General features: G+C 42.1%; 1 protein-coding gene across 4 annotated transcripts in view; it reads right to left on the bottom strand.

The window, feature by feature from the left end:
* The window catches only part of PIK3AP1 (phosphoinositide-3-kinase adaptor protein 1), a 170,944-nt gene extending 144,364 nt beyond the window's left edge, over window positions 1-26,580 (bottom strand). Inside the window, exons 1-2 of one of the 4 annotated variants that reach the window (XM_033943251.1) lie at window positions 26,090-26,580; window positions 316-792 (exon numbers count right to left, since the gene is read on the bottom strand). In XM_033943251.1, the coding sequence (XP_033799142.1) occupies window positions 316-679 (364 nt within the window). In that variant the 5' untranslated portion in view covers window positions 680-792; window positions 26,090-26,580. The remainder of the gene's footprint in view (window positions 1-315; window positions 793-26,089) is intronic. The other 3 variants (XM_033943248.1, XM_033943249.1, XM_033943252.1) reach the window with 3 other exon arrangements.
* Window positions 26,581-27,792: the final 1,212 nt, after the last annotated feature.

Here is a 27,792-nt window from a genome sequence, read left to right as displayed (position 1 = left end):
TTTCAATTACCCTGATATTGACTGGGTAAATGTAACATCATGGCATGCTAGGGAGGTAAAATTTCTTGATGTAATCAAGGACTGCTTTATAGAGAAGCTGGTTAAGGAACCAACAAAATGGGGAATCAGTTCTAGAGACCTAATCCTTAGTGGAGCTTATCATTTGGTGCAGGAGGTAATAGTGCTGGGGCCATTTGATAACAGTATCTGTATGTTATATGTAAACCACTTTTATTGAAGCCATGAAAAAGCGCTATATCAAATTGCATCCCCTCCCCCTACTATATTAATAATACTGAACTGGAACTGACTTACCAAAGGAGCAGACTGCACTGATAATACTATTCTGTGGGTTTCTTTGGTTTAGCTTCTTACTTTCTGCGATGGTCTCACTGACGGCTGCAATGTAGGCTTCAGGTCGGTCCTCGGAAGACAGATGCTTCCAGGAAGTCCAGTCTTGGAAGAACTCTGATAAATCAGTGGACTCACTCACACCACAAAACAACAGAAGCACTTTGTGTGGGGGATGCAGGGCTTTACACAGGCTTTCCAGAACTGCAGGCGAGTAGAATGTATTCAGCAGTTCCACTGACAGCAGGACTATAATGCACCTGCTATTAAGAAAGAGTCTATGCTCTCGTGGATGAACAGGCGTGTGGCTTGTCACACCACAGGCCATAACACGTAGGTCCTCAGTATGGTGAGAAGACAGGAAAAGTTCGTGAAGATACTGGTTCCATTCCTCACCATCGCTTCCATAAACTATCAGCACATCGCATGCTTTGAGGGCTCCTGGAAAGAGTTCAAAGAGAACAGGATGTGAGGTCAGCATCTGTATCTATTCCCCACTCTGCCGTGCCAGTGATTAAAGCAGATCTGCTCTCTTAGTGCCCATACAGCAGAGGTTCTCAAACCTGGTCCTGGAGGCACCCCAGCCAGTCAGGGTGTCAAGATAGCCATACTTAATATGCATGAGATAAATTTGCATGCATTACCTCCACTGTATGCAAATTTATCGTATGCATATTCATTGTGGGTATCCTGAAAACTACCTGGCTAGGTGTGTTCAGGACTGGATTGATAACCACCGGTGCAGAGGGATTCAGTCCTAATCTCACCTAATGGCTATTTTTTTCATCACGAAAACTATTTAGATGGGTGATAGGGCAAATAATCACTCAATAACAGTGCTCTGGCCTTAGAGCCAGCTCCTACTCTCTTGCTAACACCTTTCGATTTAACATACCATTGCAAACTTGCACAGTGAGCACTGGTTAAATATAGGGTTGCCAGATTTTCCAATAGGAAAATCCGGACCCCTAGATCAGCCCCCAGGCCTGCCCAATCCCGCCCTGTAATGCCGTAATCCTTCCCCCAGTCCCGCTCCCTGCTGCCTGCTTTTGTCGGGCAGGGAGGAAGTCCGTGCATGCGCGGACTTCCTCCCTGCCCGACGCGATTTGAGGAGGCTTTCCAAAACCCGGACAAAAGTGCCAGGTTTTGAAAAGCCGTCCGGACCGCTGGACATGTCCTCAAAAGGAGGAGATGTCCGGGGAAATCCGGACGTCTGGGTAACACTAGTTAAATATCATATTTCTGAACCTGATTGAAATTGAGTTTAAACTTGAGAAAACAAAAGCACCAGAGGGCAGGTTTTTATGCCAGTGATTGAGCTAGTATGATTATGCCAGTGATGAGCTAGTATGATTACTCTGTATGACTCCTGTAAATATTCTGAGGCTTTTCCTTCCCTCTGTGTTTGCCCCTTTGTACTGCTTCTGAATGGTGAATATTATGTGTGCAATGGTATGTTAAACTGAAAGGTGTTAGCAAGAAAGTAAGAGCTGGTTCTAAGGCTAGAGCACTGTTATTGAGTGTGTATGTTTTCTGTCATCCATATCACCTGGCTTTTCTATGTCTTACATATAGGTAAAAACATCATCCTCTTTCTTTTTATCTCTGGATTACCGTACTTGCTTCTGCTGCCTTTGTGTCTCCTTTTGCTGCTGTGGCTCACTAGGGAGGAAGGAAAGAGCCAGAAAAGTAATAAGAAAGCAGAAGGTAGAAATAGAAACAAAGGAGAGATAAGACAGGAGGGCGGCTGATGTTGGTGCAGACATGTCCTGTCCAAGGAGCGAGGAAGATGACAATTGTAGAAGAGAAACCTGCCACTCAGAAACAAACAAGGCAGGAAGTAGAGGCAACTGTATGTGGAAAGCTGTGGAAAAGCTCGTGTGAGGGCAGATGAAGGACTAGAGAAGTAAGTGAGTGCAGTGGAGGGGGGGGGGGGGAGGGAGGGATGGAGGTTATCCACAGGTGATATGAAGGGGAGGGGTTTTTAGCACCCCCATTACATTCTATAAGTATAATGATTAGCACCTTTCCTACAATATTGATATATTGATATAGGGATCGATATTCAGAAGAACAGGCAATCAGCATTGATGTTAACCACATACCGGACAATATTCAAAGTGATGTAGCCAGCTGCTGACCGGCTAAATTGCTTGGTCGGGGCTAGCTGCTAATTTTCAGCGGCACTTAAATGACTAAGGGCTCCTTTTACGAAGGTGCGCTAGCGTTTTTAGCGCACGCACCGGATTAGTGCGTGCTATAGCACGCGCTAACTGAAAAAACTACCGCCTGCTCAAGAGGAGGCGGTAGCGGCTAGCGCACGGGGTATTTTAGCGCACACTATTCCACGCGTTAAGGCCCTAATGCGCCTTCGTAAAAGGAGCCCTAAGTGCCACTGAAATTCTTGGTTAATGCCTAACTCAAACCTGGCTTTGTTGGGGGTGTTCCAGGGTCAGAGTCAGCCCTTGGCCGCTTAAGTGCTAATATTCAGCTGTTAAACAGCCAAGTTTAGCGCTTAAATGGAGCCACATAAATGTCTTTCCTATCTTTATGCACTAACCCCTGGCCCGTGGCTTAATATTGACTTAACCAAGCATATAGAAAATACTCTTAAGTATAAAGAGCTCTTTCAAAAGTCCAAAAATAAAATTTTTTTTATATAGCTTTCTAGAGCCTCAGTCCCACCACTCCACAGCCTCAAATATCTTTCACCGCGGTGAGCTTTATGTGGTAAACTCCTCATCGGCTCAACTATTTAGAACATTTTTCAGTTTTTCAGAAAGTTTAAAGTGCTGTGTGCTAAACTTTTCTTATATCTCAAAAGTGCAAGTGCTATTTCATTATTTCATAACAATTAATAAAGATTTTGTAAAGTATAAATATTAAATATTTAAGAACTTAGCTTCGCAGCTCTTTTCAAAGATAATTCCTTAATCGGTTTTCATTCATTATCAAAATAACTCGGCTTGGGAGGGTTGGACCTGACATGTTTCGCACATCGCTGTTTCAAGGGTCCTCCCACAACCGCAAAAAACGATCCACCTCACTTAAAATTTTCATGTAAAGATCAAGTGAGGTGGACTTAAGCAGCTATGTGTTAGTCGGTTCAAAATAACCGGATATTCAAAGTTGAAGCCTGGACAGCGCCCGGCTTTAAATATCCGGGAATACCTCCATCATTGGTGAACAAAACGTTCACTGCCACCGGCTGAATATTGACCCTTTGTTTTATTTACTTATTTATTTTACAGCTATAGCCTGGCTATATATCCATACTGTCCTCTTTTTTTGACATAGTTATGAAAGTATTAACGATCATTAACAATTTTAAACATTAATCTACTGTTTATTTTGTTTGTTTGTTTTGGTTGTTCTTATCTTTTGTTCATACATATGATCTATATTGTATTGAACTTAAACACATTTTCCTAATTTATAAAAAAAAACAACTGTGCAATTTCTAATACTAAATAAACCAATTCCCACTTATATGCAAAAGTGCAATATACTACTTATTTAGGTCTACTTATATACAAGGTGAGGCCTCAGTAATGGAGCCTACGCACAGTGATATTCACTGACTGGATACAGGTGTGCGGCCGATGATTGGAGCAAGGAGCAGAGTAACTACGCCGATAAATCCAGTCATTGAATATCACTGTGCGTAGGCTCCATTACTGAGGTCTCACCTTGTATATAAGTAGACCTAAATAGGTAGTATACTGCACTTTTGCATATAAGTGGGAATTGGTTTTTTTAGTGTTATTTCGTTTAGGTATTCTCCACTAGGGAATTGTAGTTTAGTTAATTTCTAATACTGCCATATGCTAAGGGGCTCACAATCGAAACTTAAACACATCTAAAAATCCGCCCAAGTTGGCACTTGGTTGACCTACAAGACAGGTCATCCAAGTGCTGATCAAACCTATTTTTTGGACGTATCCAGGGACTTTTTAGGTCTCTGAATGCTGCTGTGTGCCCAGAGTTAAAAGGTGTATATCTGGAGGAGTGGTTAAGGGCCGAGCTAGACTTAGTCATCCTGCAGGGATCATCAAAGGTTTTACAAGACTTCCTGGACAGAACTTATACGTTGTGACTTAGAAAATTTAAAAACAGGTATAAGTGCCCAAAAAGGATCCAAAGTGACCAGATCACCACTGCAGAGACAAAGTAAAGACCCACACACACTCCCCCAGTGTTTACTGACTCCTTACACCCCCACAAAGATTGGAATAAAAACGTACATACCTGCCTCCAGAATATCAGCACCTAGTATAGTAGAGCTGCACGCAGGTCTCTTAAATAGCCTGGGGGAGTGGGCTAGTGAACCATAGAGAGGAGGACCCAGGCCCATAATCCACTCTAACCACTATAGTCATGGTGGAAAATTTGAGCCCCCCAACCCCCCCCATCCTACTGTACTGCCATATAGGTGCCACCTGCAGCCATAAGGGCTACTGGGGTTGTAGACAAGTGGGTATAGTGCAGGGACCTCAAAGTCCCTCCTTGAGGGCAACAATCCAGTTGGGTTTTCAGGATTCCCCCAATGAATATGCATTGAAAGCAGTGCATGCACATAGATTTCATGCATATTCATTGGGGAAATCCTAAAAACCCGACTGGATTGCGGCCCTCAAGGAGGGACTTTGAGACCCCTGGTATAGTGGGTTTTGGGGGTGTTCTGTGGGGCTCAGCATAACCTATAAGGGAGTTCTGGTGAGATGTTTATGTGGCACCCTTTTTGTGAAGTTCACAGCAGTGCCCTGTTAGGTGCCCCACTGCTCTGTTGCCATGTCTGCGTGGCCAGTCCATCACAATGCTGGCCCCTCCCATGTCCAACTGGTCTTGTTCTGGGCGTTTGGGATGGACGAAATTTTGGTCGAGAATATAGTATAAAGATAGAAGCTGGCGATCTGGACGAACGATAGTCTGGACGTCCAGATAGACGATTTTCAAAGGAAAAAAAAAATATTTTAGATGCATTTTTCGAGAATGGGCATTTTCCCACTGCCAACTTTGGGCGTCTAGCACCATATGACCAAATTCGACTTAGATGTTTGTTTTGATTAGGCTCTCTATGTCACCCTGAAAATGCTTTCAGAAAGAAGTGTGTCTTCAAATACTCTTAAACTAGAGTACATTACCATACAATTGCAAATACCCCGTATGGATATTCCACCTTAAAGATTCAATTACTGAAAACACTAAATTCCCTAGTCTCAACATCATATATATTCCTCAGTAGCCGCACAGATACCCGTTTTGTATGCTCAGATCTCAACGGTTGACCAGGTCAATACAATTACACAATTGAGCTAGATATCATGGAACAGCTGTATATATCGTTTGATGAATAAGTGACAAAATCTTGCAAGTATACTTCACCCTGAAAGCAAGTGGCCACCAATGCAACTGCTTCAATATTGGTGAAAAAAGTATCAATTTAGAAACTCCCACAATTAACCTCCCACAATTAATCTTGCTGATGAGTTTTGGATAACATCTAAAGCTCAACAACATGAAGCAGCACCATCTAAATAAAGTGTATTATGATAACCTATCATTGTCAGCAGTAAACTTTGAACTGTCCTAACATAATAAGTTTAAGTTTAAGTTTTAAGTTTATTAGGATTTTATATACCACCTATCAAGGTTATCTAAGCGATTTAAAATCAGGTACTCAAGCATTTTCCCTATCTGTCCCGGTGGGCTCACAATCTATCTAACGTACCTGGGGCTATGGAGAATTATAAGCAGGCAGCAATGACTTCAACTTACTCAAAATGCAAAGTTTGAAAAAAAGAAGCTCCTATCACCTGCGATATCTGATCCTGTATTGATAGTCTAGAATCCAGTGCAACATCCAAACAAGGGAAGACACAAGCGGAAAAGAGATGCCAGAGGGCAAAGACAGGTCTAAATGCTGTTCCACAAACATAATGTCCGCCTTGGCCAAATTCAAGACAAGCTTATTCGCCACCATCCAAGCAGTAAGCATATCCATGCATTCCTTCACCCTCACAGACATATCCTGAGCAGTTGCATCAATGAGGAACCTCCCCCTCCCCCCAAACATCAGCATACAACCTGTAACAAACATTAAGATCCCAAAAGACCTGATCAAATCTTATGAGTTTCAGAATAGATGAGGAGTGTTTTATACGCTCAAGTGTAGCATATAAGTGTCTAGGGTTATACATGCATAAAATTAGATGCTCAGAAAATAGCACCTCATTTTGGGCTCCTTTTACAAATAATCGCGGCAGTGATTCTTCTACGGCAAATGCACTGAAGCCCGTTCAATTCCTATGAGCTTTGGTGCATTTGCTGCAGGAGAATCGCTACCGCGGCTTTGTGAAAGGGGCCCTTTATGCAACATCCCCCAGATTTTATATATGGCACTTGAATTTTGGTGCTGAAATGTGCATGTGGATCTTTAATTAGCCTACAAGCCAATTAATTGCAATTAATTGATGTTAACAGTTATTGCAGTTAATTGGCAATAATTGAAATTGGAATAGGGTGTATCTCCACCTACCCTATTCCAAAACTCTGTGAACCTAAATCCTCTAGCATGCAACTCAAAAATGGGAGTGGCAGGAGGATAGAATAGCCTTATTTCCACACCAAAATGCCAAGAGATGGGCACCGGCATTCACACCAGGCTTCAGCAAGCATAAATACTGGTCAATGTTCCCTCTAAGGCAGTGGTCTCAAACTCGCGGCCCGCCAGGTACTATTTTGAGGCCCTCGGTATGTTTATCATAATCACAAAAGTAAAATAAAACAGTTTCTGATCATATGTCTCTTTAGCTATACATTACAATATTATTAAGACAGCCAAAAGGGAAGATTTCTAAACTATAAAGAATTTTGCAAAATTTTGCAAAATTGTCATTTCTTTAATAAGACATTAACTATTTTTTTCTGAGGCCCTCCAAGTTCCTACAAATCCCAAAAGTGGCCCTGCAAAGGGTTTGAGTTTGAGACCACTACTCGAAGGTGTGCTCGCTATGCGTCCTCGCACCTCTTTTGAAGACCCCTTACAGCAGTTCAGGACTGCCACACACCAGGAACAGCACTTCCTCACCTCCCTCCCACCATTAACACAGCCACCACTGCTGTTTCTCTAAATGAGCAGCAGCAGCAGCAGCAGCAGCATAACAACCTGCCTTACTCTCCCGCAGGGCCGCACTCACAGCCTCAGTGTGATCAGTGGCTGGTCCTGTCTTGGGACCAAATAGGACACCGAAGGAGAGGAGTATGCGGCGCAGTGGTTGGAGCTACAGCCTCAGCATCCTGGGGTTGTGGGTTCAAACCCCGCGCAGCTCCTTGTGACCCTGGGCAAGTCACTCAGTCCTCCATAGCCCCAGGTACATTAGATAGATTGTGAGCCCACCGGGACAGAGAGGGAAAATGCTTGAGTACCTGATTGTAAAGAATGCTTAGATAACCTTGATAGGCGGTATATAAAATCCTAATAAACTTGAAACTTGAGAGTGACTGGCAGGTGTGTGGACTGAGGCTGCGAGTGCTGCCCTGCAGGAGAGTGAGGTAATAATAATAATTTTATTCTTATATACCACCAAAGCCATAATAGTTCAAGGCAGTTTACAATAAGAGGTACTGGACAATCAGAGAACAGTTACAATGTAAAGTCATCAAATACAAGCATAGAGAATAGAAGGAGTAAAAACTATAAAATTCTTACATTACAAATCGATTAAACAGTTTTGTTTTTTACTGATTTTCTAAAATTAAAATAGGATGAGGAATGCATAATAATGTAACCCAGCCGATCGTTCCATTTACCTGCCTGGAAAGCAAAAGTTCTGTCCAGGAATCTTTTCTAACGGCAGGCCTTTATTGTTGGATAGGTGAACATATGAATTCTACATGTAGACCTAATAGGTAGGCTGCTTGTTTGAAGAAGCAGCAGCGGCGGCTGGGGTAGCCATTGGAGGGAGGAGGGGAAGTGCAGCTCTTGGTGCGCAGCACAAGAAGCAGTAGCAGCAGGAAGGTCAGGTGAGGAAAAAAGAAGAGACAGGAGGGAGATATGATGAAAGGGGGAAGGAAGTGAGAGAAAGGAGGGAAAGACAGCAGCGGCTGATGCTGGGAAGATGGGGGAAGGGGAAGATGCTAAGAGATACTGATGGAAAGGGAGAAGCAGAGGGCAGATACTGGATGGAAGAAGGGAGAGAAAGAGGGTAGATGGTGTGGGGAAGAGACAGAGGTGAGAAATGATGGAAGGGGGAAGTGAAACAGGATATGTTGGATGGAGCGAGGGGGAATGGCACACGCTGTTTGGAAGTGGGGAGAGACAAGAGAGGAGACTGATGCTCAATGGAAGGTAGACAGACAGGCAGGGCAGGATTAATTCGTCGAGGGCCCCTAGGCACCCAAGTACACTGGGCCCCCTGCTCCGCCCCACCCCCACCATGTGCCCAGGCAGAAACAGGAAGCTGCATCAGAGGGAAGCTTTGGGCAAGCAGCACCGCTTGAACAATTACAGTTTCCATTGCCTTTTTTACACGTGTTGCTTGCTTGTCTTACTTTCCGTCGATGGGGGGGGGGGGGGAATCCTGCGTTGCCGATCGATGCTGGAGGGGCCCATTGTTGTTTAGAAAAAACAATGTTGATGCCCTCCTTCATCAGGCCCCCCTGACCATTTTGGACCCTAGGCACATGCCTATTGGCCTATTGGTTAATCCTGCCCTGCAGACAGGAGGAAGATACAGATTGAACGGGAGCGAGGGAGCAGCTGCTGTTTAGAAGTGTGGAAGAGAGATTCTGAATAGAACATAGGAGAGAAAGGGCAGTTGTTGGGGGATGGGAGACAGAGAGGAGGGTGATGATGGAAGGGGTAAGCAAAATAATAATAATAATAATAACAGTTTATATACCGCAGGACCGTGAAGTTCTATGCGGTTTACAATGATTAGAAAGATGCTACAAATTGAGTAGAACTTACATAATTGAAGAATAGTGGCTAAGGGGCTCATAATTGAAAGAGAAAAATGTCCAAAAACCGGCCTAAGTCGGCACTTAGACGAACATTTCTCAAAAACGTCCAAGCACCGATAATAAAACCGGGTGGGATCCCTACGAGGGTCAAGATAAGGAAATTGGGTCATTAGGGCATAGACAGGGGGTGGGTTAGCAGAGTGGGCAGACTTGATGGGCTGTAGCCCTTTTCTGCCGTCATCTTCTATGTTTCTATGTTTCTATGGGTTTTGGACGTATTTCTAAACGACCTAGGCCTTCATAGTGCTGCTCAATGTCCAAAGCTAAATGGGACGTTTCGGGAGGAGTGTTGAGGGTGGGAGTTGGGCGAGACGTGGGCCGGCTTAGACTTAGTCATACAGCATGTATAACTGAAAGTTTTACAATAGAGCCTAGATGGAACTTGGACGTTGTGACTTAGACCATGTAAAACATGATCTAAGTCACAAAAACCCACCTAAAGTCACCAGATAAGCACTGCAAACACATAAAACAGACCCCCCACACACTACTCCAGTGATCAACGACCCCCCCACCTCTGTAAAAATTTTAATCACAACTTGAAAATTCAGCCTCCAGACCATCATCACCTGGCCGCCTGGCATAGGAAAGCCTAGTCGTCCAGCACAGAGGCAGCTTAAGTCATCTTGGGGGTGGGTTAGGGACCCATAGAGAGGAGGACCCATGCCCATAAGCCCCTGTAATCACTGCATTGATACTTAAACATGTGCACTCCCCTATACATCCCTAAAACCCTTTTGTACTGGCATATAAGTGGCTCCTGCAGTCATAAGGGCTATTGGGGTGGTAGATAAGTGGATCTAGGGGATTCTGGAGGTGGTTTGGGGGGCTCACCATGACCTATAAGGGAGCTGTAGTGAGGAGAAGCCATGGCACCCTTTTTGTGAAGTTCACAGCAGTGCCCTGTAAGGTACCCCACTATTTAGGTGGCATGTCTGGGTGTACAGTCCATCACTTTGCAGACCCCTCCCATGTCCAACAGGGCTTGTTCTAGGAATTTTGGACTTGGACGGAAAGTTGGACGAAAATGTGGTATAAAGATGGACGATTTAGCGGCTTAGAAGATCAGATCAGCAGGACGTATAATTAGACAATTTTCAAAAGTAAAAAAAAGTTGGACATACTTTCGAAAATGTATCTTAGGCTCTTTTTAACTTTGGATGACTTGCGAGATGGACGTAAACGGACTTAGACGTCCCTTTCGATTATGCTCCTCCACCTGTGTAAAGGAACAGTTGTAATGGGGGGGATTGAGATGGGAGATTGTGATGGAAGAGATTGTGCAGATCTGCTACCTAGGTATTTCAAGAACAGGTATGTCTTTAGGTGTTTCCTAAATTCACCATAGTTATTTGCGTTTATAATTAGTTTTTCCAGGTCTTTGCCCCATAATGCTGCCTGGTAAGAGAGAAGATGTTGATGGTGTCTTTTAAATTTACATCCTCTAACTTGTGGGGAGATGAACTTCAGGTGTGTACTTCTCTTATGTCTATTGGTTGAGAAGTAGAAGAGGTCAATTATATATTTAGGGGCTAAACAGGATAGTATCTTAAAGCAAAAACATCCCAGCTTGAACTTCACACGTGCCTCCATCGGCAGCCAGTGTAGGAGTCGGTAGGAAGGGGTTATGTGATCGGACTTCTTCAACCCAAGGATCAACCTGACCGCCGCATTCTGCACCAGTTGCAGTCTCTGCATGTTCTTCTGGGAGATTGCTAGATGGGCGATGTTACAATAATTGAGATGGCTTAGTATTAGGGATTGTACCAGAATTCTGAATGATGAAGCGAAAAAGTATGCTCTAATAGACCTACGCTTCCAGAGAGTAAAAAAAACCCTTTCTGACTAGGGAGCTCACTTGGTTTTTCATGGTTAGGCCTTGGTCCAGTATTATCCCCAGAACCTTCATTGTAGGTTGAATAGGGTAGCTGAGTTTGTTGATGCATAGCGATGTTGTGGTGACAAGTGGGTGTGACGAGGCCACGAAGAATTTAGTTTTTTCTGGATTAAGCTTCAGTCTGAATTCTGTTGTCCATTGTTCCATCAAGTTTAGTACTTCTGTTACCATGGGGTTAGCTTCAGAGAGAGAAGTAGTGAACGGGATAATGATTGTAAAGTCGTCTGAGTAACTGAATAATTTTATGCCTGGCTGGGCCAGCTGTGCGCCTAGTGATGACATGTAAACATTGAAGAGCAGTGAGGATAATGGTGACCTCTGTGGAATGCCAGATGGGTTTCTCCAGGTATTAGAGAGGTTGTAATTGAAACGTACTTGATAGGTGCGGGACATAAGGAAACCTTGGAACCAGTCTAATACCTCACCTCTGATGCCAATTGCATCTAAGCATTGTAACAATTTCTCATAATCGACTAAGTCAAAGGCTGAACTCATGTCAAATTGCATGATCAGGGCGTTATGGCTCTTGCTGAATAAGGAGCTTAAGTAATCCAGGATCGCTGCAATCACTGTCTTGGTGCTAAACAGAGGTCTGAAGCCAGTTTGGGTTTCATGTAAAAGAGAGAACTGATCAAGATATTCCATCAATTGGGTATGTACCAGACCTTCCATGATTTTTACGAAGAGTGGGATGGATGCTACTGGTCTATAGTTGGTTACCGATGCTAAGGATTGTTTATGATTTTTTGGAATTGGGGTTATTATAATGTGACCGTGATTAGTTAGGAATTTTCCATTTTTAAAATTATCAATCAGATAGTTCCACAATGTTAGTTTAAAATTTAATGGGGCTGCTTTCATAATGTCAGGGGGATAGGAATCCAGAATGCAGTGTGATTTAGTGTACTTGTTCCAAATCATATCCGCTGGTATTTCATTTCCTTGTATGTTGGCTATTTGTTATGCACATATGTTGTTTGTCGAACAGTTGTTTCTTAGGTTTATAATTTTTGAATCAAAATGCTATGCTAGATCATTTGCTGAAGATGGCTTAGTATTATGTATGGATTGAGTGTGGCATGTGGTATCAAATAAATTTGTAACCAAGTTGAACAGTTCTTTTGTGTTGATTCCTTTCGAACTGTTATTGGATGTATTAATTTTGGATGAATAGAATGCTTTTCGTTTTTCTTTTATCAATAGTTTGTAGCTCTTTATATTGGATCTCCAATTGTTTCGGTCTGATATTTTTCCCATTTTTTTTCCAGATCCTTTCTAGTCGTCTAACTAATTGTTTCATTTTTAATAGTTCAGAGTCGATGGCCAGATATATACCCACTTGGCCTCATAACTTGGGTGACCTGTTATAAAATTATTTTACAAAAAGGCTCAAAGGCCCATTTTGCACAAAATGTTGAGACAGGAATTCCAGATGTTCAGATCAGTACATGCTGAATTCTGGCACTAATTTACAAAAGCCTCTGCTGAATGCAGATAGTCAACCAATTAAAAAGTAAAACTGCAATTTTTTTTATTTTTCTCCATTTTGGAGAAAGAAATAAACAGAACATTAAGGAGAATTACTCCCTTGTGCCTTTACTGAAATGAGCACTTGAATTTTTTTGTTGCATTGAATAAAGAAAATAAAAACATGGCACATGGACAAAGTTGTACAAATGTCCAGAATCTATTATAAGCAATCCAGATCGCATTTTGTACAGTATGAGCTCTGTATATAATACGTAAACTGCTTTGGCCGTATCACAGAAAAGCAGTATATCGAGAAAATAATAATAGTCCTGAAAGAAACCTCCAGTCATGGTACATGGGCTTGTCATGCCACTGGGGCTTGTGCGCATCTGAGAAGCTGAAAGCTATGCCATCGGTAGCGCCACTACCAGCAGGGCTTCCCTAGGTGGACAGGTTTCAGTGGAGATGTCAGGCTAAAGATGTACCACCCATTTGGTCAGCCACAGATGGGCAGTGTTGGAGGCGGAAGATCACGTTTAATGCGACAATGGTGACGACATTGAATTTATACTGTGCAAAAGAAAGGCACGGCAATCTACTTCTGTATTCTACCACAAAAACTTGATGTTCATCAAGTCACTAGGACCCGAGCATGAGTTGACGGCACCTAACAGCAACAACAAGAAGAAACCTACATTATGATAGTAATAGCATCAGAGACTTTTTAATTTGAGCAAAACAACAAAATAACAACAACCTTTCTGGATGTGCGGTCTTATCCCTTGCTTCAAAAAAAAAAAAAATGCTCATCCCGGGGGGGGGGGAGGGGGGGAGGAGTGGGGTTAAACTTATCTCTATATCGACTTTGGCGATGGAAGGCTATTCAATAGAAAGCTTGTACAAAGGATACCTGCCATTTTTGCTTCAGTACCTTATCTATGGGATTTGTTGCCATTAAAATTACATGGTAAACTCTCATATATTACATTTAGAAGTCTGTTAAAAACTTATCTTTTCAGATTGGCATACTCTTAATTGCTTTTTCAATCAGGGGATTTTTAGTATCATATTGTTGCATTGGGGGAGAGATTTGCAGATTTGCAGTTGCTGCTTTTATAATTGCATTTTAAGTTTTTATGATCTTTTTTTCTATTTTTCATTTTAATTAGAATTTACTTTGTAATTTATTATTTTCTTTGCATTTTCTTTTTTGTTTAGTACTATGTAAACCACTATGATGATGTATCGAATAGCGGTCTATAAATACTCCAGTAATAAACATAAACATACCTATTCTCAAGGGTAAGATATAAAAAAATTCATATTGAGCTAAATCAAGGGATATCTCTCTCACTGTCTGATAAATGGCTCCCAAATGCATTCCTATTTGTGTTTCCTATCCTGTAGCAATGCTGCAAATATCTCCCCTTTATTTCCCCAAAACGCATATTACATGGGGAATACACATTTAGATTTTTGTCCCATTCACGAGACGCCCAAACATACCTCCTTGAAATCTCTGCATGCTGTGGATCTCTATATGTAAATACCTGCTTTTCAAAATCACCATTTTTGTGTACATATGATCTACACCAGTGATTCCCAACCCTGTCCTGGAGGACCACCAGGCCAATCGGGTTTTCAGGCTAGCCCTAATGAATATGCATGAGAGAGATTTGCATATAATGGAAGTGACAGGCATGCAAATCTGCTCCATGCATATTTACTAGGGCTAGCCTGAAAACCCGATTGGCCTGGTGGTCCTCCAGGATAGGGTTGGGAACCACTGATCTACACTTGTAAATGTTGCTATTTACATGTGGAGATCTAGAATCCTATTTGGGTTGTTTTTTTAAAATAGCTTCACAAAACCTGCTTAAAACCATAGTAAAAGTGCAGTCAGGTATATTTTTGTTATTTTGTCCATCCCTGCACTAACTATCCCCTCCCCTCAACAAATCTACCCTCTGGCAGTATAAAAGGAATGTGCCTTCTGGGGTAATTTTATAAGAGGATCATGCATGAAAAATCTGTTATAAATAACTCCCTTAGAAGTTACCTGGTTAAATTTAGGATAATTTCCTGTTTATCTTGTCATTCACTACATTGTTATTGGCATAGAGTGCTGGAAAGAATTTAATTTATAATTGGGAAACATCTCTTTAGAGGTGAGCTTTACAGTATATTGCGAAGTGACATGGATACTTTAACTGGTTCTACTAGTGTGGGGGATTCCATTTCTTAAACAATGGGAACAACTGTGTTGATTGCATGCATGTACATTAATGGCTGGTCTTGGTCTTTGGGAAATCTCTCCCGAGAAATAGACAATCCTGTGGATAAGACTGAGTTTTCTTTCAAAAGAAATTCAAGATTCTCTTCTTTTTGCGACATAAAAGTAGAACCCGATTCTCATCTGTACTTAGATACCTCTGTTCAATGTGTGTGTGTCTGAGCTTATGAAATGTGTGTGGCCTTGTTGGCGAGTCCCCTTTGGGCAATGCAGACCAAGCCAGATAGAATAATGCATTTGGTGAATAGAACAGATTAACTATATCTATCAAAAAGATTATGTTTCTGAATGTAAACATAACAGATAGCAATCAAATTGAAAGAAGTCGAACTAGAAAAAGTACCAGGAATTCACCTATTTGGAAAGATTGGTAAGAAAAGACAACAATATTGAACGAGGCATAAGTTGTGAAGAGATTGGGTAAAGTGTGGGACAATAAGATGGCAACAACGCAACTGGAGATGTTTGCGTATAGTGCTGTGATACCCACAGTTAAATGGTGCAGAAACCTCGCCAGTAACGAAAACTCTCTAAAACAGACTAGGCCAGAGGTGTCCAACCTGTGGCCCCGTGAAGTATTTTGTGCGGCCCCGGTCGAGGGCGATGCAGTGTTTTCCTCTGCTGCCTCCGGTTGTTTACCATCTTGCCGGCTCCCTCCTGTGTCTTGCTGCAGCGTTGGCCCCAGAAACTTTTTTTCCGGCCAATGCAGCCCAGTGAAGCCAAAAGGTTGGACACCCCTGGACTAGACCATTTTTGATTCATGAGCTTAAGAGGAATCCCTACATACATTGCTTTTTTTCTAGCAGAAAAAGTGCAGTATACCCTCAGCCCCACCTCCTGCAACCAAAACATGACCCCTGTCCTCCCCCTAAAATCACAGTCTGATCTCTCCACCCCCCTGCAACCGCAAGCTCCCCTCTCTTTGGGCCTACCTTAAAAGCCCTGGGTGTCTAGCAGCTTCTCTGGAGAGAGATGTGGAGAGAGATCATTCAAAAGTGAAGGTTTTTAAAAAAACAACTAATTTTGCCAAGATGGGGGAAGTAGAAAAGCAGTGGACATAACTGAAAGGAGCTATTTTAAGGGCAACAAACCTTTCTGTTAAGAAAGTATATACAAGTAAGAGAAAAAGAAGGCTGCTTTGGATCTCAAAAGTAGTAGCTGAAAAGGTAAGGAAAAAGATTTGCCTTCATAAACTACAAGTGATCGAGAGAGGAAGACAGGTGACAATCTGGACTGTCCTGAGTTGAAAACACACTCATTGTGACATGCCCCCTTGAGCTCCTACCCTGCCCACTGAGTCACAGTTAAACAGGGAAAGCAATGGACAGAACTCAATTTTGGAGCCCCTGTCTCCCTTATGCCCTGTGCGGCCTCATTACCTGCACATAGCTTGTTATGGTCCTGGTGACAATATCTGGAAAAGCTAAGAGAAGCTGGTAAAATAGTCAGGAAAGTAAAGATGCAAATGGAAGAAAAAATAGTCAATATGGTCAAATGGGGGGGACAAGACATTTTTTTTATATATGTGTTAGTAAGAGAAGGAGGTGCAAAAATGTACATTGTGAGCCTGAAGGCTGAACGGGAGAAATATATAGAAGCTGAATTGTCCTGTTTGACTGTTTAATTAAATTGTAAGCTCTTCTGAGAAGGGACTGTCTCCTGAATATTTAATGCACAGTGCTGCACGCATCTAACAGTGCTACAGAAATTGTAAGCAACAGCAGTAGTAGTAGTAGTTTTGATAGGAACAACTTCAATCCACTGGGAATACAGGTAAATAAGCACTAACATATACTGATACCCATGATGTCTGGCTTGCATGCCACACGCCATACTCAAAATAGTCCAGTAGGCAATAATAATTTGCTCTTTGATGTGTTTGATTCCTGCTGGAATGTTTGATAAATGACACTGACGAACTTTCTGAAGAATCAATTGCTCAATTTCTGGTGCCCACCATAAAGATGTGGTTTGATGGATAAGAACAGCAGCAGACGGCTGAGGGTAATGCAATGTGTGACATCATAATTTTAAAAGCAAGCTGTGTAATACATTGTGTTCAATTCTGGAGACCACATTACCGGAAAGATGTGCTGAGAATTGAGTCAGTTCAGCGGATGGCCACCAGGATGGTCTCGGGGCTCAAGGATCTCCCGTATGAAGTAAGGCTGAATAAATTGCAGCTGTACTCACTTAAGAAACGAAGAGAGAGAGGGGACATGATTGAGACATTTAAATATATCACGGGCCGTATCGAGGTGGAAGAGGGTATCTTCCGTCTTATAGGACCTTCATCCACCAGAGGGCATCCGCTGAAAATCAGGGGAGGGAAATTTCATGGTGACTTCAGAAAGTATTTCTTCACCGAAAGGGTGGTCGATCATTGGAATGAACTCCCACTGCAGGTGATTGTGACCCAGCCTAAATCTGTCTCCTGACATCCTGCTTGCTTCCATATCCCTAATTCAGTGTATCGCAAACTGTGTGCCACGGCACACCAGTGTGCCTCTTGAGGTTTCAAGTGTGCCACAACATGCTGGTGAGAAGGAGAGTCATCCACATCAGCTGATTGCCTACAGGCTGTGCCTCTTGTAGCGAGAAGCACGTCCTGTAGGCAATCAGCTGGCGTAGATGACTCTCCTCCTGGCCGGCGTCTCTCCTCTTCTCCCTGCACCTCCCAGATCCCTCCACCGAAGCGGGTCACGGCCAGATGGGCCTCCGCATATGCGCGGACATCGACGTGATGATGTCACTCATGCACGTGACATCATCATGTTGACGTTGGCGCACTTCCAGGTTTCTTGCTCTAACATCCTCATACAATCTCCAGCTGTGCTCCACAACCCCTATGCACCAAATGGCTACTGCCTTGACCTTGTCTTCTCTTTCAACTGTTCTACCACCAAACTCTGCACCTCAACCCTTCCCCTCTCTGACCATCATCTGTTAACATTTGCAACCCATCACCCTCCCTCCTTAGACACGGCCAATTACTACCTATACGTGTAGGAACCTTTAGGCTATTGACCCTGGCACCCTTTCCACCACCGTCTCATCCCTCTCTTCAGCTACTATGTCATGCAAGCCTCTCAACGAAGCTGTTTTCTCTTACACCATTCTCTCCTCTGCTCAAGATACCCTCACTCTTCCCATTTCACATCCTGCAAGGTACGCCAAACTCCAACCCTGGCTGACCTCCAATATCCGTTACCTGTGCTCCCGGAATGCGTTGCCAGAGGTTGCAGTAAAAGTGGATAGCGTAGCTGGTTTTAAGAAAGGTTTGGACAAATTCCTGGAGGAAAAGTCCATAGTCTGTTATTAAGACATGGGGGAAGTCTCTGCTTGCCTTGGATCGGTAGCATGGAATGTTGCTACTCTTTGGGTTTTAGCCAGGTACTAGTGACCTGGATTGGCCACCGTGAGAACGGGCTACTGGGCTAGATGAACCATTGGGCTGACCCAGTAAGGCTATTCTTATGTTCTTATCTGCTGAAAGTCTTTGGCTTAAATCCCACACACATTCTGACTTCATACACTTCATATTCCTACTGACATCCTTCCAGTCGGCCCTCTCACTTGCCAAACAAGAATATTACACCCAGTTAACTAACTTTCTTAGCTTTAATCCTCGCTGTCTTTTTGCCATGCTCAATTCACTACTCAAAGTGCCTTCATCTTCAATCCCGCCTTCATTTTCCCCCAGATGATGGCAGAGTTCCTCTATCAGATTCACAAGATTCACCTTGAGTTCTCAACAAGGTCACCTTCCCCCACCCCCTCTTTCAGCTAGACATTCTGCCAACCTCCCTTCAAGTCTTAATTTTTATTTTTATATTGTAATATTAATTATTTCTATTTATATATATGTATGTTCATCGCTTTGAAAAAAAGACAAAGCGATTAATCAAAAATTTTAATAAACTTGAAACTTGAAGCTCTGCCACCTTTTCTGAAATCACTGTAAACTGTATATCTTCTCTCTTCCTCCAAACCTACTGTTTGCTCCTGTGATCTGATTTCCATCCACCTACTTGACACTCTTTCTTCCACTTTTGCCCCCCCCCCCAATCTGTCACATCCTCAACCTATCACTCTCTACTGCCAACTGTTCCCGATGTTTTCAAACATGCCGTAGTTATACCTCCCCTCAAAAAACCCTCATTAGTCCCCACATCCCCCTCCAATTATTGCCCATCTCCCTCCTCCCTTTCTTATCCAAGCTTCTTGAACATGCTGTTCACCGCCACTGCCTGGACTTCCTGTCAACCTTCCTGTCTGTCCAAGCTAGATTGTAAGCTCTTCAGAGCAGGGACTGCCTATCACATGTCAAATGTACAGTACTGTCTATGCCATTCAGCACTATAGAAAGGTTAAATGATATTGGTAGTAGTAATAAACATTTTTCTGCTCATACTTCTCCCAAATCTGTTTGGGAAAATAATTGTTCGTAAGCATAACAGCTTAGACCAGTCTAATGATCCCTCAAGGGGCCATTCCAACTGAAAAATTTTTTGGGCCTAATCTAACTTACTTTTCATTAAAATGCTGAATAGAGTTACTTAACAAAGGATTTACTCTCTGGTTAGTTTCTTTTGCCTCTTTGTCTTAGCTTGGTAGAAGTCAATGAAAATGTCTGCAAATGCTCAAAGGTCTCATCATTAATTACCATGTTGGCAAAGCAGTGAAGTTTACCCTGTCTCTAGCCAGGCTGCAGCGTCATCAATTCAATCAGGAGTGTGTGGCGCAGTGGTTGGATCTACAGCTTCAGCACCCTGGGGTTGTGGGTTCAAACCCCGCGCTGCTCCTTGTGACCCTGGGCAAGTCACTTAATCCTCCATAGCCCCAGGTACATTAGATAGATTGTGAGCCCACCGGGACAGAGAGGGAAAAATGCTTGAGTACCTGATTGTAAAAACCGCTTAGATAACCTTGATAGGCGGTATATAAAATCCTAATAAACTTGAAACTTGAAACTTCAAGTCTGGTGCAGGAGGGGGGGGGGGAAGGGTCCTTATTTCTCAAATAAACCTTACAAATACACTGTTATAATGAAAACCTCTAGGCCACAAAACAGATCTCTCCTGGCCCATTTTGGATCTCAGATCCACAGTACCATTTTTTAAAAAATCACTCAATATACAGACTTATTTTGTACCTGGGGCAACGGAGGATTAAGTGACTTGCCCAGGGTCACAAGGAACAGTGCTGGGATTTGATCCCAGAACCTCAGGTTGCCAAGGCAGCAGGCCTACCACTAGGCCACTCCTACCTAATTAAATCCCACTGACTGGCTCTCACACTGGTATTCTATGGCACTTAACCAGATAGTGCCACTGATTAATCAGTACAGACTGCCATGGCATAGTTTGGTTAATGCTGGTTTGGGGATGGAGTTTGGGCAGCCCCCCCAAATTATTTGTGCATTGCTAACATTCAGTGCAGGTGCTTGGATATTTGGGTAAGCAGGACTGCATAAATAGCAAAGTCCTAGCTTGACTGGATAACGAGTCAGGTACACTCACTGAATATTGCTAGGACTAGGAAAACTTCCGGGAGCCGCTGAGTGACCAGAGATTCAGTGCCGGTATCCAGACAGAAGTCAGCACTGAACATCTGTGCACAAATCAGCCAGCATTTAAAAATATTGACTGCAGTTGGCTGTACAGTATATCAACCACAATAATAATAAGATGAGTTAGAAAACTTCATCCATTCTCCATTACATAAGAACATGCAAAAGAATGGTCATACTAGGTCAGAACAATTGGCCATCTAGCCCAATATCCTGTTGCACAGTGGCCAATCCAGGTCACAAGTACTTGGCAAAAACCCAAATAGTAGCAACCTTCAATGCTATCAATCCCAGGGCAAGCAGTGGCTTATCCCATGTCTGTCTCAATAGAAGACAATGGAATTTTCCTCCAGGAATATTTCCAAACCTTTTTCAAACCCATCTATATTAACCACTGATACCACAACAACAAAAGAGCAAAACACCTCATGGCCAACAGAACAGAAATGAAAATTGGGGAAATACAAAGTGGCATAACCACATTTTCATAATAATTAAAAACAACCCATCCCCCCCAAAAAAACAAAACCCAACCCACAAAAGCAGAAAAAACAGTGGGGACAAAGAAACCAGAAACAGAGTAGATCTAAAAGATTATTTTATTCTCACATAAAATAGACCCAATATGGGCCATATTTCAGCCAGAAGGCCTGCGTCGGGGATCCAACAATATCTACTGTGAGAATATAATCGTGGTAAGGAATAGAGAGATAACACTCCAAAGTTAAACTACACAAAACACTGTAGGCTCCTTTTACAAAGGTGCGCTAGCGTTTTTAGCACCCGCACCAGATTAGCGCACGCTATAGCGTGCGCTACCCAAAAAACTACCACCTGCTCAAGAGGAGGTGGTAGCGGCTAGCACAAGGAGCATTTTAGCACGCACCATTCCACGCATTAAGGCCCTAACGCACCTTTGTAAATGGAGCCCTGTAAGGCAGAAAAAGTCTTCGACTACACAAATATCCAAGTGTGTTGGCACTAAAACTAACAGTCCAAAAACACCGTTTTCCACATTTTTCCTGAACAAAACCAAATCTGTCATATGTCTATATTCTGGGGGGTTTGAAAATTCCATAAACTTGATCCAATGCAAGAAAGGGTATGTTGGGATGACAGTAAAGTAGAGAATGACACGGTGACAAAATTCATCACCATTCCCGTCCCCACGGATAACCGTGGGGAAATAATCCCATGTCATTTTTTAGTGTCTATTTCAACCTCAGTCCTTCTACACCAGCATTCTTCAAAGCAAAGCTTGTAGGTCAGTGTTTGTGGCCATTCATACTCTAATTCTTCCCTCTCTCCTTAAAGAATGACATGAAGATGGTTTACCGTAGTTATCCGTGGGGATGGGAACCGTGTCATTCTCTACAGTAAAGTCCTTTAGGGCACATGGAGCTGAATGCTTCAAATAACCGACACCAATGTCATGCAAAACAAGGTTAAAATTGTAAAAACTGCTTGGGTATGAAATTAGGAACCAATGTAAAGTTTTCAGCTGAAGGATTATATAAACAAGCTGCCAGAGGTCCAGCATAGTTCACCAGTGCTGCACCACGGGGCACGGGGGGAGTATCACCTTAATGCTGGAGCAGCACTGGTGAACTATGCATATTGCATATTTTTCAAAAAAAGCTAAGTTATTTAAATTATTTAACTTATTAAGAGAACAAGAAAAACGATAAAATAATCTATAAAAAAGTATATAATGAAAAATGAAACATGAGTATATCAAGCAGGGATCAATGAAGAACCGACAGGCCCGATGAGTGCTATAAACTCTAAGGTCAAATCTGATATCCCGCTGCTATAATACTCTAATTATATCATGCGTGACAACTTTTGAGTTACTCACTGGGTTTGTGTTTATACTTTGATCAAACATTCTTGAATCAAACTACTAGTGTGTGAGTAGTGTGAAACGGCAGATTCTCTGTTGGGAATTTAAATGTTTCAGATCATTGAGTGGTTCTTGTGGTTCCAGAGAAAGGAAAATGGTAAAACCAGAGGATATAATTAGAGGTTGAGGGGTGATAGACTCAAGAGCAATATAAGGAAATTCTTCTTTAAGAAGAGGGTGGTGGATGCCTGGAATGTACGCCCAAGGTGGTAGAGATGAAAACAGTGACGGAGTTCAAAAAAGCATGGGATGAATACAGAGGATCTAGATTCAGAAAATAATAGTAAATATTGAAGAACTAAGGCCAGTACTGGGCAGACTTGAACAGTCTGTGTCTGTATGTGGCCTTTGGGATGAGGATACGCTGGGGAGGGCTTCAATGGCTGGGAGGGTGTAGATGGACTGGAGTGAGCTTTGACGGAGACTTCAGTAGTTGGAACCTAAGAACAGTTCCGGGCAGAGCTTTGGATTCTTGCCCAGAAATAGCTAAGAAGAAGAAGAAGAAGAAAAAAAAAAAACCCCAACAAATTTTTAGATTGAATCAGTTTGGACAGACTAGAGGGACCATTCGGGTCTTTATCTGCCGTCATCTACTATGTTACTATGTATGTTGGGAATTTGAGTGTTTCAGATCATTGAGTGGTTCTTCTGAATACCAGGTAACTGTGAGGTTTATTTTAGGACCGATGAGAATATTCATGACCTCATTAAAGACGTAGGGTATGACTTGTAGTCTGGGTGTTTGAAGTCCTTTTCCTCACTCTTTTTTTGATTGATTGAAATTGTTTATTGAAAGCTTCTATACTGCTACCAATGTCATTTCAATATGCTTGTGTCAGTTGTTGATTAGACGATTAACATATTACATAAAAAGTAGACTTTATCACAACACTGCTAATTCGGGCTTCAGTGGTCACTTGAGAATCAATCATCATTCTCAGAATCTTTACTTCCTGAAATGGAACTGGAACTTTATGAATAATTGGATGAGCTTGAAATGCTATAGACAGCAGCCAAAGGATCTGAGGTTCAGAATGATCAAGATTCTATTTTTAACCTATCTAGACCTGAACATCAGAAAGGCAGATATTAAGTCTGTCATTCATTATTAATAATTTGGGCTTGATTTATTGTTTATGTTTATTTCCAGACTCTATATACTGCAATTCATTACATTAGAAAGTGGTTTACATACAATAAAAGACAATAAAAAAACAAAGATAGAAACAGAGGTGGTGGAGAGGAAATGGTGTTTTGTTTTGACTTCCATTTCATGCGCTGCAGTGCTGGCTCGTGACTATATATCCACACATGCTTTTGCATTATACCATTTTTATTGCAGTTTTTCTAAACCTTATCAACCATGGACCCCTGAAGAAGGTGTGTTCTCCAAAACCGTGTTGGGTCCCTTGGTTTGTAATAAGGTGATATCAGTAACTGCATTAATATTTGGTACAATAAATATAGCCTGCATCTTGTACATATTAGTCTGCAGTATTTCTTTTGTTTTTTGGAGAGGAAATGGTGACAGAATTCAAAAAAGCATGGGATGAACACAGAGGATCTCTAACTAGAATATGAATGAGCAAACTTCACGGTCTGAATCCCGCAAAGGAGATGGTTTGGATAGGCTGGAGTGAGCTTCAGTGGCAACTCCAGTAGTTGGAACCTAAGGCCAATACCGGGTGGACTTCTAAGGTCTAAGGCCCAGAAATAAAGAAAAAAAGAGATTTTAATTTAATCATGAAATTGTAATGCGTGTAATTATAGGGCAGCCTGGATGGACCATTCAGGTCTTTATCTGCTATCATTTACTATGTTACTATATAAGTACAGGCCACTATTTTCACCCACTGTTTTATGAATGGATGTATATTTATATTTTGTAAATTTATTGCCTAATTTCCTTGGGAAACATGCCTTTTATTCTTATGAAGCGACCCTATCCCTGATGTCATATCCTCCCCTCCTCCTCCCTTTCTTTTAAATTTTGTTTTAATAATGTATTTATTGACCCTTCCTTCTCCTTATTACCCTCAAATTCATGTAAGTTCTTGTTTATTGTCTTTATAATGTTCACTCCTCCCTCATATATATATATAATTATTATTTTACCTTTTATTTCATTTTTTTATTTTTTATTTTTAGCATTGTAAACTGGCCAGATACATGTTGACGGTCGGTATATTAAACACAATAAAACTTGAAACTTAGACTTAATTTATATATAAAGGGAGAGTTTGCTTTTATTTCTTGCCCTGGGGGCTGCCAAAATGTTTGCAAATATGTATTACAAGCCCCTCTCTTGGTTAATATAAGAGATTTATTATGCATAAATGCAGGAAAATATAAAAAAAAATGATAATAAACATTAATTAACAGCTGCCCCTATATAGACATCTATCAGATTTTCCATGTCATATCATTCCTTTACATAGTACCTGTAGCTTTCCCCAGCCTATGATTTTGTTATTAGTAGCACTTTGCACTTTGTATTACATGTTATGTTAGATTTTAAATGTAGATGAAATTAATTTAGTTAGTTGTTAGGATAAGAATTGAATGAAAGAAATCAATAAATTAAATATTTAATTAATTTTATGTTATGGTATTCTTGGTATAGCATTTTAATGAATTGAATATCAATAATTGACCATATTTACCCTACTTTGTATAGTTATATTATTCCCTTTGGCAAATGTGCCGTTTCTGTGCCCTGCTGGAGTTTCCTATTTCAGCCTATCCCTTACCCATTCGAGAATGCTGTCTGTCATCTTCGCAAATTTGGCATCAGCCTTTCTGAGGTGCCATATCAAAAACTTATCAGTAGTTGTATAAACGGTGGGCTCCTTTTACTACGGTGCGCTAGCGTTTTTAGCGCACGCAGGATATTACCGCGCGCTACACGGCTAGAACTAACACCAGCTCAATGCTGGCGTTAAGGTCTAGCGCGCACGGCAATCCAGTGCACGCTATTCCGCGCATTAATGCCCTAACGCACCTTAGTAAAAGGAGCCCTCTATCTCAGTTGGAGCACTAAAGAACCTTTCTCTCAAGGGCATCAGCCACAAAGGACATCTTAAAAGCAGCCTTTTATCTATATTCAATCCTTTTGTTTTCCCTTCTCTTTGTATACTACTATTACTCATGTTCTGTAATTGCATATTTGCCAGCATTCACAATCATTTAGAAAAAAGCTTTCCTTCCCTGAGTCCATTCGTTTATTGCTCTGCTCATCTTGTGCTTTGCCTTGATCTTATTTTTAGCTGCATAGTGAATTACCCTGCATATATTATGTTAGTGCTACTTCTTAAACCTTTACTCTAGGACCAGTAAGAAATATACTGTATATATCTGTTATGTGAGGTGTGGCAGCCTGGAGAGTGACTTGCCTCAGAGTCAGGTATCACAGGGGACCTAATTCCCAGGGGGTTTCTCAGCATTTCACCCTGGCCTCACCGGATGAGTGCAGAGAAGTAAATCTTTAACAAACTGTGATCTCTGGACCTTCAATGGGTCAAACACAAACGAACAAACACTCGCTTATAATCGTAACAAGAAGGAAGTGTGGGGAATTACATTGTAGAAGAAACGCATGCATTCATGGAGAATGGACACACCTGCCTTCGCCATTCTTCCCCCCCGTGGTCTTCTGATCGGTCCCCGGTTCCTTCTCACATTGTGAAGTTCTTAGTGGACTTCCTCTTCAGCTTCTTTCTTTATCTGTGCATGAAAGCCACAGAGCAAGGAGGAGGTACAGTGTCAGTTTCAGAATGCTCCGCTGAAAGATAACGATAGTAAGACCAAGTCCAATCGTAAGTAGTAGTCCTGTCAAATTGCAGAGTTGACACTCAGCGACTGACAGATGCTCCTTTACGGACACACTGACAGATCGATCCAACGTCTTTTCTGGGCGGGGGGGCTAACGTTTTCTTTCCACTCCAGACACACAAATCAGCCGAACTCTGATGCTTCTGTCTGAAATCGATTCTTTTTCTCCTCGGTGCTCTGAAGTGAGTAGCAAGGACAGAGCGCCCAGACCTGATGCCTCCCCCTTCCTGCTCGGCACTTGCTTTTTCTTCACTTTTAGGTTCCTGGTTGCTGTTCCCTGGGGCGTCACTTCCTTAAAACTGCCTCTGTGCTGACTTCTAATCCCGCAGATCAGATGGAACAAATGAATGGGTGTTTACTCTGTGCTCTGTAGCAGCAAGGGTAGAAACACTTCCACCTACCAAAGCAGGTAGTTACAAACAAAATAAGCTAGGGCCCCTCTGTTTCTGTTTTATAGACTATAGTATTTCAACTTACCAAATTATGGGACCCCCCTTTATTAAAGTGCACTGAACCTAGGCTAACGTTCTTTTTTTTATTTTATAAATTCTTTATTCATTTTCAATAAGTGCAATACAAATTAAATACCTTTTATATTTAAGACATCACTTAATATTCTTTCAAGAAACAAATCAATCTATATCCCTCCCCCCCCCTCATCCCATAACTATTATTATTAGATGCAGGAAAGCGCTTGTGTGAGGTTACAGCAGTGAGGCGGGCAACGTTCCAGAACGTAAAGTAACCATTGGAGGCAGTGCAGCTTGTGCGTGTGCACGTAATCTCGTGAATTCTCGCAAAATTTGGCACCTCTCCTGGCGGTCACTGCTTGATGTAAGATGGCAGTTGTGTCCATTCAGTTTTAGGCTATGACCTCTTGTCACATCTGAAAATGTCAGTAATGCTGCTTCCTGGTCAATTTGATCAAATCCCTTTAATATTTTAAAAGTCTCTATTAGATCCCCACGCAGTCTTCTCTTTTCGAGGGTGAACAGTCCCAGTTTTCCGAGGCGTTCCATGTAGCTTAAATTCTCCATGCCTTTGACTAGTTTCGTGGCTCGCCTCTGTACCCTCTCCAACAGAATTTTATCCTTCCATACCTTAAAGGGATTTGATCAAATTGACCAGAAAGTAGCATTACTGACATTTTCAGATGTGACGCGGACAAGAGGTCATAGCCTAAAACTGAATGGCAGCAGGTTCAGGATAAATGTCAGGAAGTTCTGTTTCACACAAAGAGTGGTGGGCGCTTGGAATGCTCTCCCGGAGGAGGTGGTGGCAGAAAATACTGTGCTGGGTTTCAAACGCATGTTGGATGCACACCTTCTTGCAGATCATATTGAGGGATACGGGAAAACTGGGTCTCCAAAAAGGAGCACCTAAATGGGCCTCCGTGTGTGCGGATCGCCGGACTAGATGGACCTTGGTCTGATCCGGTGAAGGCGTTTCTT

The sequence above is a fragment of the Geotrypetes seraphini genome, chromosome 4 (genome assembly GCF_902459505.1).
Source record: "Geotrypetes seraphini chromosome 4, aGeoSer1.1, whole genome shotgun sequence".
Lineage (NCBI taxonomy): Eukaryota > Metazoa > Chordata > Amphibia > Gymnophiona > Dermophiidae > Geotrypetes > Geotrypetes seraphini.
This window is presented reverse-complemented; position numbering and strand designations above follow the sequence as displayed.